This window comes from Bison bison, unplaced genomic scaffold, assembly GCF_000754665.1.
Source record: "Bison bison bison isolate TAMUID 2011002044 unplaced genomic scaffold, Bison_UMD1.0 scf7180017864268, whole genome shotgun sequence".
NCBI classification, from domain to species: Eukaryota; Metazoa; Chordata; class Mammalia; order Artiodactyla; family Bovidae; genus Bison; species Bison bison.
Window position 1 is genome coordinate 2382820 of NW_011494840.1, and position 14269 is coordinate 2397088.

Here is a 14269-nt window from a genome sequence, read left to right on the forward strand (position 1 = left end):
TTTCATTTGATGTTCCTTCTCATCTAGTCTGATTCTCTCTGATGCTCATTGACTTTTCTTGTTTTTAGTGGATTTATTGCTCTTTTCCTGCTAATTCTACCTTCCATTCCTCATAGATTTCTGCCCTGTTTATCTTTTTTTTTTTTTAATTGAAGTAGAGTTGATTTACAGTGTTTCAGGTGTACAGCAAAGTGATTCAGTTATATATGTGTGTTATGTATATATCTATTCTTTTTCCTGTTGTTCTGCTCTGTTTATTTAGTTATTTTTTACTTTTTGATTTTGGCTGCATAGTGGGGCCTGTGGGATTTTAGTTTGGTGACCAGGCATCAAATCCACTGGCCCCTGCAATGGAAATGTGGAGTCTTAACCACTGGATCGCCAGGGAAGTCCCACTGTTTATTTTTTAATTCTACTGCTATGTGCCTTCCAAGCCCCTGACAAAGGGATCTCCCAGCTCACCAAAGCATTCCTTCTTCAGGACTGCTCACCACTTTCTTCCCTTTTTATTTTTACCAGTGTGTCTTTCTTTTTATTGTGATAAAAATATACCAAATGGAAAATTTATCTTCGGATCCTTTCTAAGTATACAATTCAGCAGTATTAAGTATATCCATATTGTTGGGAAACAAGTCTCCAGAAAATTTTCATTCTGCAAATCAAAACTCTGTCCCTATTAAATAACTCCTCCTCCAACTTGTTTTTGAATGGGTTGCCCTTGCCCCTTCTGAGAAATCCGGACTATCCCTGCCCTGGGCCACCCACTTTGTACTTTTGCTTTTAGCAATTGTAGAATCAGCCTTCTCTGGAAGTGGAACTCTCCAGAAGCCTTAAGCACACTTCACCAGATGAAAGGCAGCGCAGTGCCCAGCCCTTTCCTTGTGCCCATCTCACTCCAGAGGATCTAGATGGGCTGTGAATGCAAGTCCATTGTCAACTGCAGGGAATAATGAGTTTGCATCACCCATCCGTCAGATGGCTGAGCATAAGTATAAACCTGGAGATTCACAGGATTATGTGCTTTGGACTTCTTGAAAGAATCCTGTTGGTACTCATTTTACAGGAAAGTCAGAGTTCTGAGTAGAAGAAATGCTCATAATATGCATATATGCACTGCCTGCCAAAAAATGAAGCAACATGGAAAAGTTGGATCCTAAGTGGGTAAGCTATTATGCTATAAAGAAGACCATCTTTTTCCATTAGTGACTTTAAGTTTACAAAGCAGAGGATGGCTTTGATGAGGGCAGTCACTTGAATGAAATAAACTAACAGAAAGTCCTTTGGCCAGGGGCACTTTTTTTCTGATGGGTTAAATAAGTGGTAGGAAAATAGCTGACTCCCTTAAAGGTTGTATTGCTGCATTAACCACTGCCTAAACAGTGCCTACTGATCACATTCCAGGATGCTGGCAAATTTCACTGTTCATCCAACATTCAATTGGACTTTTTCACCTTTTAAAATAAGACTTTGAACCTTAAATACCATGAGAAACAGATACAGAAATATCAAGCTTATAGTTTCAAGTGGGTAGGGAGTCACTTATATAATTGCTTGACTGCTCTGAAAGCAGAAAGCAGCACATACATAATAAAATTTCACAGCTGAAAACAAATTACACTTATTCACTCTTATTAAAATGTCTATACCCAGTTCATATGAAAATAACACATTGTTCCAAATGCGTAGCATGACACAATTCAATAACATCCACAGTTGTAGTTGCTGCTAACACTACCTGGACAGAGGGCAGTGTTATTGCAAACCCTTGATTCTCTTAATGGGCCGCTGCAGTGTGTCCCGTAAGGTGATACACAAGTTCTGGTTCGCACCTGCGACCCCTGACCACAAGTAACTGAGCATGTGCTCCACTGGGACCACTCTTCCACGCCAGATTCACCTGTGAGCAAGACAACAAACAAACATGAAATACCGTCTTGAATATTCATCTAGTAAGCATTATACCACAGTGACATTATGACATGCAAGGATAATTTCAATGTAAAAACATGACAGTACATCAAAGCCATACAAAAACATTTCAGAGAAAAAGAAATGTAAATAGAGATCCTATGACACTGATGCAAGGTTCACCTTAGCTATAACCTTGTTAGCAAGACTCTGCTTCACAAATCCACTGGGCCATGGATGCTATGAATGGACCAGTCGGTGTTTTTCAACAAGGAATGAATGATTGTTGGAGCGATTCTTTTCAAACCAGTCTAAGGCTCTGTACTTGCTTGGAAGAGAAAGCAAAATGCATGGGTAAACTTACTCTGGCTTTGATGAGCAGGCATATATTGATGCATCCTTCCCCAATTCTTTGTTGCATAATCTCCTTTCTAATGCTGAATTAGGTAGGGCCCTGGGAGTTTGGGCATATCTAATTTTTATTGTGTTGAACATTGACACTTATCTATAATTTATTCCTAGTTCAATTCCTAGTTTTTCATCCTATAACAGTTAATCATTTGTGATAATTTGTTTTAAAATGTTCTGCTCACAATTTTCCTCAAAATGAATTTTAATTGAAATAAAGGAAAATTTCTCTATGATTTCTGTTAATTTAACCTGGAACTAGTTTTTACTAAAAACTAGGGTTTTAAAAGTCATTGAATGTCTGAATTCATTAATTTTCTTGGAGTAGGTATCACCCTGAAACTATGTCTCCCTTCTATTATTATCCAAAGTCACGTCCCAAGGAGATGTAAAATCAAGAATTTCTAAGACAATCCCAAGAGCTCCTATTGATAATTATATTCTGGTCATGGTGTTCAGAATAGATTTTTGAAAACTGGTTGGAAAAGTTGTAGTTGCTTTTCTCCAAATACAAAGTCAGGCCATTTACCTACTGGAAGATACTAGTTAAATTTAGACTTTGTTGAACAGTACTTTTCCATCATTTGGCAAGTGTTTCTGAAAGCTTTGTATCACTGATTATATAAACCAAGGAGCAATTTATATTTTATAGGTTTCACTTAGAATTTGCCTTGGGAATAGAATTCAAAGGATAGAATGTGATAATCCATGTGTCCACCTTCTGTGGAAAGGTTAGTAAATGACTTAGAAATGATTTGCAGTGTAACTCAAAGCAGCTGATCCACAGGCGGGGACTCTAGGACAGAAGGAGATTGGATCAGAATGTAACTCAATGTTCTGATTTCTTCACTGAGAAGTTATTTTTTCCAAGAAAAAGAGAATCAGCTGAAATAAAATGCGCATTTGATAAAGTAGTTCTAGTTACATTCTGTTGTAAGCTTCTTATCTCAAGGCCCAGGACAATTAGGTCACAGACAAGCATGGGTCCACCACCCACACTTTGTATGTAGGAGAAACATTTGTTCTTATATTGGTCTGCATTATGCACCCGAGGTATAAATAATAGAATGCATTTATAACTGGATGTATGTCATAGGGTACAGTGGTAACTGGGATGACAGTTTATATTAAGTAGGACATCTTTTCAGTGTTGTGATCAATGTTTGTCTTGGTCATACTCTAATCACCACCCTTGATTATTCCAGTATTTTTTGCCTCTACCAATTTATATATTACTAGTCCGTAAAATGTTATTGAATGACATTTGAATAATATTTAAAGCTATGACTAATAGTTTATGCATTTACATTAAAGAATACTCTATCAAGGTTGAAATCATTATTTTAGAAACCAAATAATATAACAATGGTTAAAAATATCTACACATGTATATATACATGCATATATATGTATATAGTAATCAAAATTTAAACTTAAATTTGGGGAAAATATAATGAAATTTTTTTTTCTTGTGATAGTTGAACTGGTGTTTATGATAAGACTAAGTGAAGTAGAAATATCATGGTTGAATATTATTAATTAAAAGCCAGAAAACTTTGAACATTGTGAATTCTATAATAAGTAAATGATATAAGTTATGAATACAATTAGTTCTATTTTTCCACAAAAGCATTGCATTGTTATGATGGCAGGAAAAAATGTTTTAATTTAAGTGAGCAATGAATCAGGATCACAAACTACTTTTAAGTGCATTTTTGTACAAATATTTGAAAATTTAGGTTGCTTCTGTATGTATGAAGCTACAATGTTGTTGAAAAAGCTAGACAGTGATGCCTAGGTTGGAGGGACTGATAATTATTCTTCAGAATTGGCTAATTCACTCTCTCAAACTGATGGTTCCTTTTGCTGATCGAAACCAAAATAAATAAATGGATAACATATATATGGGCTTTCAAATTACTAATCAAACCTTGCCATTAAAATATTGGTCAACCTATAAAAATGACCTTGTTATATCTCCATCTATAATTTCAAGTAATACTTCAAGTAGTTACATTTTCCATTCTGCCCATGGCCTCATCCCAGAAGGGCATGAAGGCTGTTCTAGTCTTGGAGCTTTGTGAGAAACACTTTCCAGCAAAATTATTTTATAAAACATGCACTGATATTAAAATAGTAAAGTATAACACAATGTATACTCTTTTTAATATATGTGTCTTTGGAGAGAGCACAAACTACTATAATTTGGTTCCTTAACTTGTAACTGAAGGCACATTACACATGGTGTAGAAGGATTCAGTATCTACGGAACTTTTAAGGCCCTTTATTCTGACATAAAACATGAAAGGAAACTAGAAAGCACTGCACGTAGAGTCAGAAGACCTGTGTTTGATGGAAATCTAATGCATATTAGCTCTGAGACCTGGAGAAAGTTACTTTATTTTTCTGAATCTCTCAGTCAGATGTGTAACATATCTACCTCAAAACCTATTTGTGAGAATTAAATGAGATAATGTATGAGTGTATTTTAAGCTATAAACAAAAGATTAATATAGAATGTTGCTAGTATGTAAAAATTATGAAATTAGAAATATATTTACAATTTTATTTTTCTGTCTTAAATAACATGCAACGTATTAATGTATTCTATTTTCTCCACTGGAATAAAAGACTAGTTTCCTAAACATTTTTATAAGATCATTTTATAACTATGACGTTAAAAAAGCATCAGTGAGTATAATTAAAATGGCTTAAGCCATTTTGTTGGCATTTAATTTAGATGTCTATATATCTTATCACAGCATTTCATTTCATTCGAACATTGTACATGTATGCCCAAACTAACCTATCTCAATTACCTAATTGACTAAAATGATCGAGTTAGTTTGATAAAGTAATACAACCTTACTAAATATTACTCTTCTAAAAAAATTGCCACTTAATTATTATTTCATAAAAAGGGTTGACTGATCAGACTGGTTGAAGAGGCCAGGTTACTCATTTTGAAAGGAATTCTTAAATTTTAAGGTCTGATAGCTGCTGCTTTGTTTTCCCTCAGGACTAATATACAAATTTATTGTATTTTATTATTCAGCTTTACATCTATTTTATTATTCTTTGTTTTTAAATTAATGTTAGCAAATGATTATCATTGTTTATATGTAACACTCATTTATTTTGTTTTATAAATAGAAAAGTTTTATTTGGTGAAATAGATGTTTTATAAATAAAAGTTAACTTTCATAAAATTTTATTGTGTGATACTCAGCTGTATTTATTCCAACTACCTAAACATCTAGAGAAAGTATAACTCAAAAAATATTTAAGGGGAAAAAACCCTCTCCGTTTAGCTTTACAACTGTGAGTGTCAAATTATGCATTTTAAAAACTAATAATGCAGTTTTCTAGTCTTTTATCAGTATTCTAGTAATTTAAACTTAAAATCAGTCTTATACCTGTATTTATAGTTGCTTATCTTTGGATTAAAATGAAATTAGAAATATATACTAGCTATCAAATCAAGCATTCCATCAATATTTTCAGAAGTTTAATTCTGAAGTTTATTGACATTTCCAACTTATTGTTCACAGCATGGAGAAACAGTTTTAAAGCTCTTCATGTATCTATTTAATAAGCATTTCATCTATTTTACCAAATCATGTGTTACTATATAGTAGATACAAAACAATGCTTGGAAAATAATGAGTAAATTAAAACAGAAATTAGTAATAAATCACTAAGAAACCATAATGTTCCTTGTGATTTGACTTTGCAAAAAGGTTTTTGGCTGAAAACTCTGAATTCTCTTGGTATGTGTCAGGCAAATCCAAAAATTAAGTTTATATAAAAAACTTGTGCTACATTCTTGGAAAATTAAAACTATGGTTCTTCATTTTATTAATAAGTGACCGTAGTTTTAGGAATTTTAGTAAGCCAGTGTCTGCCACTTCTTTTGCAAAAAGTCAAGACACCTCTAATCTTAGAAGGCTAAGTAGTCAGCCCATGCTCTATGCTTTATTTAGAGACAAACACTCCCTAATCTCTGGTCAGTAGTTGAATTTTTGATCCCTGTAAGGGAGAAAAATACATTTAGAAATTTGAAAATTTGCCAAAACCTAGTCATGCACTTTTGCTTTTGCACAATCAAACAGTAAAAACATAAATAAGCTTTTCTTAAACAAGAAGCTGCACAAAAAGCAATCCAGATAAGCAAGCTTTCTTCATTTCTGGATTTGGCTGTAACATGTAGTTTTACAAAGCTAAAAATATGTTCTTAATTGTAGAATTTATTCTAAATGTTCTTTCTGTTCTGAGAATTCATTGACCTATTTGCCACTAATATATTCAAGTCTACGACTACTAACCCATTACTAAGAGCACAATTCATTAAGAATATTTGCAGTTTTTAAGCTGTAGATACAAATCCAGTGTTCTGAATAAATATTATCTGAAGAATATATGAACTAAAGGACATATTCATTTTTCAAGAGAATTTCATCAAAATTTCTCTGAATGTTATGTCAAAAGTTGATCATGTACTTGAAACTTCTGTAAAAATAGTAAAACACATCGTCTAGATTGGGACATATAAGACTTTGTGAAGACATAGATAAAACTGTTAGTTTGCAATTTCCTGAAATAAAAGTGATGGCTGAAAATAGTCACAATACAGTTTAGTCATATTTTCATCTAAGAACATTCTACATGCAGTACAAAGAGGTGGAACTATAGCCCACTTATTATGATGAGCCAAAAGAGGAATGTATCTATATTTGGAGGGGATGTATTTAAGAATAATCTGATTTATTTAAAATTAAAATGTTATAAACCAAAAAAGTTATTCTATTGATATTAAATTACTAGGAGTGTTTTACAGCTATGAATAAAGACTGTCAACTTTTTATTATTTAGCTCATATAAGAAAACTCTTCAAATTAAAAATATTAAATTCTAAAAAAATTTCTAATTGCTATACATTTTAACAATCAATTAATAGTTAGATGATGCAAGACATTTGAAAAAAATATTAAACATATTAAACATTAAATTTCATCATCTAAAGTCCTACTTCAAATTTTAATTCTGAAAAGTCAAAATAATCATTTGTTGATGAAATAACTTTGTTGACTTTCTGTAAAAGTTTAATAATACATTTTAATTAGTTAATTAACATAAGTAATAATATGTAAATCCTAAATGTCTCACGCCGAAAGCAAAATAAATCTTACACATTTTTGTGCACTTTCAATTCACAGCTACTTCATTTATGGACTTTAACTGGTGACAAAAAAAAAAATGGCTCAAAAAAAAATCAGCTCCAAAAACTGACAAATGTGCAGCAAAAGATTATGAAAACATGCAGTGGTTTCATTAAATTAACAACAATAAATAGAAAAATGTAACTAACGTATTACCAGTTTGTGCCATAAATTTAGCAGCATCAGCTTGTTCCTGAGGGACCCTTTTTTCATGAACAGATCGAGGTCGCTGACTTTTAATTGTATGATCTCCCATCATTCCAAATTCTAAAGACAGAATAAAGGTATATGAAAGCTCGTGTGTAGACATTTCTCACAAATCACATCACTGTCTCATGCAATATGTTCCTACACAGATCTAGAAGTTACTGATTCATTCCATGATTCTAAATTTTCTAGGCTCATCTGCTTGGAATATTTCTAAACTCCAGTCAAAAAAAATCTATAAACAAGAGCAAGATTTCAAGAGACAATAATAACAGTCAGTGAAATGAAACATCGGGTTTTAAGTCAGCTTAATTAACAGAAGTAGTGTATTCTTGTCTGATCATGTTTTGAAGCAATGCATCAGAAAAAATACAACCACAGTGCTAACTTGTTCTTCAGAGAATCCTGACTGCAAAGCGGTTGCTGCTTTGCCGAAGAGTGATCACGCCCACAGGTTTTTTCAGCACTTTCTTGTGGAGTGAGTAATCCTGTAACCTAGCTCACCTACGGCAAACATTCACTTGATGAACTGTTTTTCCAAAGATGAAGTTGACCTTGGTGTCCTCCAAAGCTTATAGAAAATGGTAGCTTAAATAATTCTCATCTTCTCCTGCCTTGTCCCCACATAATTCTTCATTTCTTTTCTAAGCACTTTTAAACGTTATGTTTAAGAATGAGAATGACTCCAGGTTTTTTCATTTAATCCTTTCAATGTATACCTCCTAAGAAAGGAAGAAAAATCTGGGCATAACTCAGAGACAGATGGGGGAGAGAAAAAAATAAGCTGAACAAAAGAATAGATTCCACATAATACATATTTTTAATCTATACGCTTAGAACTCTGTAAGAGTTCCATACTTTTCACTGCTACTATAAAATAATTTTTTTAGCCTTCCAGGCTCCTCTGTCCATGGGATATTCCCAGTCAAGAATACTGGAGTGGGTTGCTATTTCCCCCCACCGTGGGATCTTCCTGACCCAGGGATTGAACTGGCGTCTCCTGCATTGGCAGGCAGATTCTTTACCGCTGAGCCACTAAAAATAATTTTAATAAAAACAAAGCCTCATGAATGGCATGTTTTGTTCTGGCTCACCGGAGTGCAGGTGTTGGGAGGGCATTGCTGAGGGCCAGAGGTCAGTGGTGCTCAATGTTACAAGAAAATTGCTGGGCCTTTAAGACCAGGTCTTTTCTACATGACACAGATGATTGGGTAAAATACGTTCTAATGATTGTGCAGCTCTATTGCTAGAACTAATAATGTCAACATTTAGGAATGGGTAATTTCACCAGCTTATTGTTTTGGCTTTTCCCATCCATCTTTAAATAATCTTCTGCTAAAATACTACGGTGTACTTTGTGCAATTAAGCAGTGCATTTTTGTATGCACAGCTCTGATCTTTTGTGTGAAGAGAAAACATTAGCATGTGTTTTGTCCAGCCTGGCAGCTTTCCTCATAAATATTAAAAGTATGGCACCTGACAGATTGATTTATCAGAAATCCTTGCCAGACACTCTACACAAGTGAACATCCCATGAGAAATTTGAGAAATTTAAATGTGTGTTTTTGTCAGTTTAGATAGAATCCAAGGCAGGAAACTGAAATTTTCATAAAATGTCAGTTGGTTTAATCTTGTAAAATCCATCACTGTTTCCCATTGCTGCCAACGACCTTTCAGTGCATTTGTTTATGTGCACTGTAGGTTCTGCCTAAATCATGCTTCATTCTACTAATAAGAAGCATCTAATCACATATCATTTAATGATTTTGGAAAGTGACTACTTTGAAAATTTATATCTAGATTCATGCACTACCCAATATTTTAAAATATTATATATAACTGAAATTTCTCTGGATCTGAAATAGCAAAGGAAATGGAGTAGTAATTTTTATTAACAGTATGCTTTACCTTCTGTCCCCTTGAATTTATCATTTAAATTGTGTATGTGTGTGTGTCTTTCACTTAGGGCATCTGAATCAGAGTACAGGTTCACGAAAATAATCTGGAGGCTCGGACACCTAGACTAAGGCAGTTTGGGCACCCGGAGAGTGAAGGACAGCGAAAGAAATTATCCCATGCCTACAACATCCTAACTACTAGGTAACTTTATTACCTGCTTTAGAAAAGGCAATTCTTCAACTCAGTGGCAGTATGATAATAGCCTGCAATTTGTTTTCTAAGGAAAAACAGTTTACTGTACAGGGACAATGATGCTGAAATTTAGGAGTCTGAGGATATAAGCTGACACTGCTGAGATCATTTTAAAAGTATCATATTCAATTTTTAATAATTCTGAAGTTTAAACATGAGTTTACTTATTTTTTTAAAATAGGCATTAGTTATTTCAGTGAATATGTCATATTATTAGCTGGAATGTAATTGAAGTCTCCTGAATATATTTATATTACAAATTAGATTTCTATATTCTTCAATCTAGTCACTTCTACTTATTAATCACCAATGTTATAAAATATTAGTGCTGATGCCTTATCATGGGTCATAGTATTTAAAAAAGTCTTCAATCATATATGGACATTATTACATAATTTTTATACAACCAAAACTTTAAATGAAATTTTTATTATTGCCATCAAAACAACTTATCTAAAATTACTTTAAAAATTAAAACTATTAAGAAGTATTGATGTAACCAAATTCCTTATAAGACAGATGACATGTTAGCCATTTATTTCTTTTTCTCAGATGGAAAAGCAACACTATGGTGGTATTTTTTTTAATGTTCTAGACTGACTGTTTCAGACCTAAAATAATCCCAATTTGTAAGTGACATATGTAAACTCTTATCTAATTAAATGACTTTCTCTTGCTAATGTTTATGTGCCGAGTGTTTGGAAAAAAATAAACATCTTTGTTTAAGTGTTATTATCAATGGTGAGGTTTAACAACAAACGTTATGGCTCCATCCATATCTCACAATGGGATACTTTCAAATATCGGTATTCTCTTTCAAGATGATATTATCTTCTTGACTTCTTATGAAAATAAAGGCCAATTAAATCATCCAAACTTTAAAAATAACAAGCTATTATGTTTGCTATTATTCTCTTACTTGGTGAGTATGAGAGAAGATAAACCTTTAGAGTGTTATACTTTCTGAATAAGTAAGTTCTTCATGATTGTTGATCCATATTCAAATGATTCAAAGATCATATACTACATTAGTTACATGAGAAAATAGCATAGCCAAATAAAAAGATGATCTGCTTTGGTGAAAGCAATGAAAAGCAAGTTATGGAATCAGATGAAGTCATGTATAGCATAATATTGTGTATATACATATGGTATATGGCTTATGAAAATACAGGGTTATTTCCTATATCTTTATACTGATACTATCAATGAAGGGGTCAATAAACAACTGTGTTCATGTATAAAACTCATATGGCTTCCATGTTTAGGCACATTTTCTCATACAAACTCTTTCGCTGCACTTCAAAAAAAAGCAGTAGCCTCTGGAAGTTAGATACAAATTTGTTGCTTTAAATATAGTTTTATGTCTTTTATTCCCCCACCCAGGACTTATAAGTAGATGACTAAGAAACAAATACACTCGTAAACTGACTCTTGGTGTTCAATTTTCAGTTATGAATTTTTTTCTGGAAATCAAGGGTTATAATAAAGTGAAATCATCAATAAGTTAACACACACATAATTCATTATTTTACCATGTGTTTATTCTTCAATGTATGGACAAGTAGAACATCAGATTATTTGATAACAATTGTTACTGCCATCTAGCTTGCAATATAAATATTAACTTCATGTTGTCAGATAGCTTTCGCTCACCTTTCTACAGAAACTATTCTAGCTCACTATTGCTTCTCAAGAAACTCTCAAAGTTATGCTGTACTTTTATGCTACACCCCATTGCACGACTTTTGGTCATGAAAATGGTCAGGCCAATACACCCTTTCTCTTAATTTCCTCACCTGAAACATCGTTTTCTCCAGGCATGCCTGCAACAAAGCCACTGCAAGTCCCACCCCCAATGGCACCACCACGATGAACTAACCAACCAATCAGCATCAGCTTCCATATGCCTTAGCTTCTGTCTGTTTTATGTCAATAATGGATTTTCAATTATTAGATTAGGTGCCTTATTCCCCCAACTAGATTATAAACTTCTATGAGAAGGAAGTACACCTTATGAGATTTAAAACCACCTCCTGCTTTGCATAGCTAGGGTTCAATATTTATTCTATAAATAAATTTTATTCTATGAATTGCTTCTTCAAAATGCAAATTTTTAGATGCTGAGAATCATTTCTCTAATATTCTTTGGTGAACAGTTCAATGGGTAAAAAATAAAATTCTTATAAAGTACTTAAATGTTAGGTATGCATGATTATGATGGTCAACATTTCTTTTGTCAACAGCATTTACTATATATTTTAATGTATAAATATACTCAGGTTATGAAAATAATTAAAATACTATTTTATTTAGGACTTAAATCTCAGTGTCCTAAAACAAAGCTTAATGTTTTAAAATACCACTTAATTTTTGTCGATTATTTACTATGTTAAGTATTAAAATTGCAAAGATAAGTAAGAAATAGACTCTGATAATTTCACACCCAAGAAAAGCCAGTAAACATGGCCTGAGCCTTTCAAGTACATAAATTACTTATCTTAATTGAAGTAATTAGCTACACTTACATGTTATTAAATTTATTATTTTTACACTTATTGGAAATAGAGTTGGCACAGTTCTTTTTCATGCAAATTCTTTTGTGTGCATAAGACTGCTTGGAGTTCTCTAGGTAGTGACAAGGAGCCAGATTATCAGTCATTATAATATCCTTCTGTTTTCTGAGATTTTTTTTAAAAACATTTAATGTGATTAGACTTAAAAATTGAATTCTCTCCCTCACCAAGTATTTGTTGAGTGCTTGTACAAGCAGGTGATTTATGGAAACAAATAGATGATTGAGGAAAAGACTATTATCTTTTGTAGTCTGTATCATCAAAGACATTTCTAGAACTTACATGAACCATTGGAAACAAGGAATTTTAAGATTAGGCATCATTAGTTGAAATTCTAAAGGACACCGGTTACGAAAAACCTTTTACTGTTAGTTATAAATGTTGTTGTTCAGTCACTCAGTCGAGTCCTATTGTGTGCAACCCTTTGGACTGTATAGCCCGAGAGGGTCCTCTGACCATAGGATTTTTCAGGTAAGAATACTCCTGTGGATTGCTACTTCCTCCTCCAGGGGATCTTTCTGACCCAAGGATTGAATCCATATCTCCTGCCTCTCCTACACTGCAGGAGTCATCACTGAGTCAGTGAGTCATCACTCAGTCATCACTGAGTCATCGGGGAAGCCCCAATTTTAAACATACTAATACTTTAATTTCCCCAAAGAACCAAACAGGAATAGACTAAGTGAATAAATGACAATTTCCAAAGAATTAATTCAAGAATGACCATTACATAATAAATATCAGGAAATATTTAAGTAAAATACATTTTTAGAGGATCACAAAATTAACGCTAATGTCTAAAATAAATTAATTTCTATTAAGAAACACTAGAAATCTGAGCAATCCATTATTAAAAATTAAAAGATTACTTGATATCCTTTCCTTCAAATTACTTCTTGGTTTCATTGCCATAATCAGATACTTGGTTATAGGAACCAAGATGCTGTTTATTATAAAAATAGAATCTTGCTTTTGAAAATACTACCACAGAAATGATACTTTTCAACATTGGCCATTTCTCTGTTAAGTAAATGGGTGATTTTACAGCACTTCTAAATTGGACAAAAGATAGTATAATCAAAGGGTATGCTGTTAGTATGTCCATAGAAAAACTAAAAATGATCAGGTGTTTTAAGTTTTTAAATTACAAAACCCAAACTATTTTATAGAAACAATTGTCAAATATATTTAGTATCGATACGCTTAGACAACAATGATATATTTTAATTTACTGTATTTCCAAATACAAGCTTTGAAAAATAATTACATATAATAATAGATTTTTTAAATCTCTTCTCAAACATGTATTCAAAAATTATATTATAAAGCATCTTATCTAGAATGATTCCAGGACATTTGGGGTATAAACCTTTGCATCATTATTTTTATACTAACTCTGACTTCTGGGAAATGTTAGTAAATTGGGTACACCATTCCATGTAAGAAATCATCAATGTCGGAATTATTTGTTAATATTTAGTTAGTATATATTATCCAATTGCATTTTATGATCTCATCTCTTTCTAAGATAAGCTGAATTTTTATAAACTATCAGGAGTGATTTGCTTGAAAAATACTTTATTTGTTGGAGATGAGTAAAATAAATATAGTGTGTGTGTTAGTTGCTCAGCTGTGTTTGACTCTTTGTGACTCCATTGACTGTAGCCTGCCAGGCTCCTCCATCCACAGGGTTTTCCAGGCAAGAATCCTGGAGTGGACTGCCATTTCCCTCTCCAGTGGGATCTTCCCGATCCAGGGATAGCACCCGGGTCTCCCGTATTGCAGGGAGACTCTTTACCA

The 14269-nt window shown here is 32.9% G+C and overlaps 1 protein-coding gene across 1 annotated transcript in view; it reads right to left on the reverse strand.

Moving 5' to 3' along the window:
- The window catches only part of BAI3 (brain-specific angiogenesis inhibitor 3), an 880973-nt gene that overhangs the window by 532921 nt on the left and 333783 nt on the right, over nt 1-14269 (reverse strand). The window contains exons 3-4 of the mRNA XM_010848504.1: nt 7692-7802; nt 1736-1897 (exon numbers count right to left, since the gene is read on the reverse strand). Coding sequence (XP_010846806.1) covers nt 1736-1897; nt 7692-7802 — 273 coding nt within the window. The remainder of the gene's footprint in view (nt 1-1735; nt 1898-7691; nt 7803-14269) is intronic.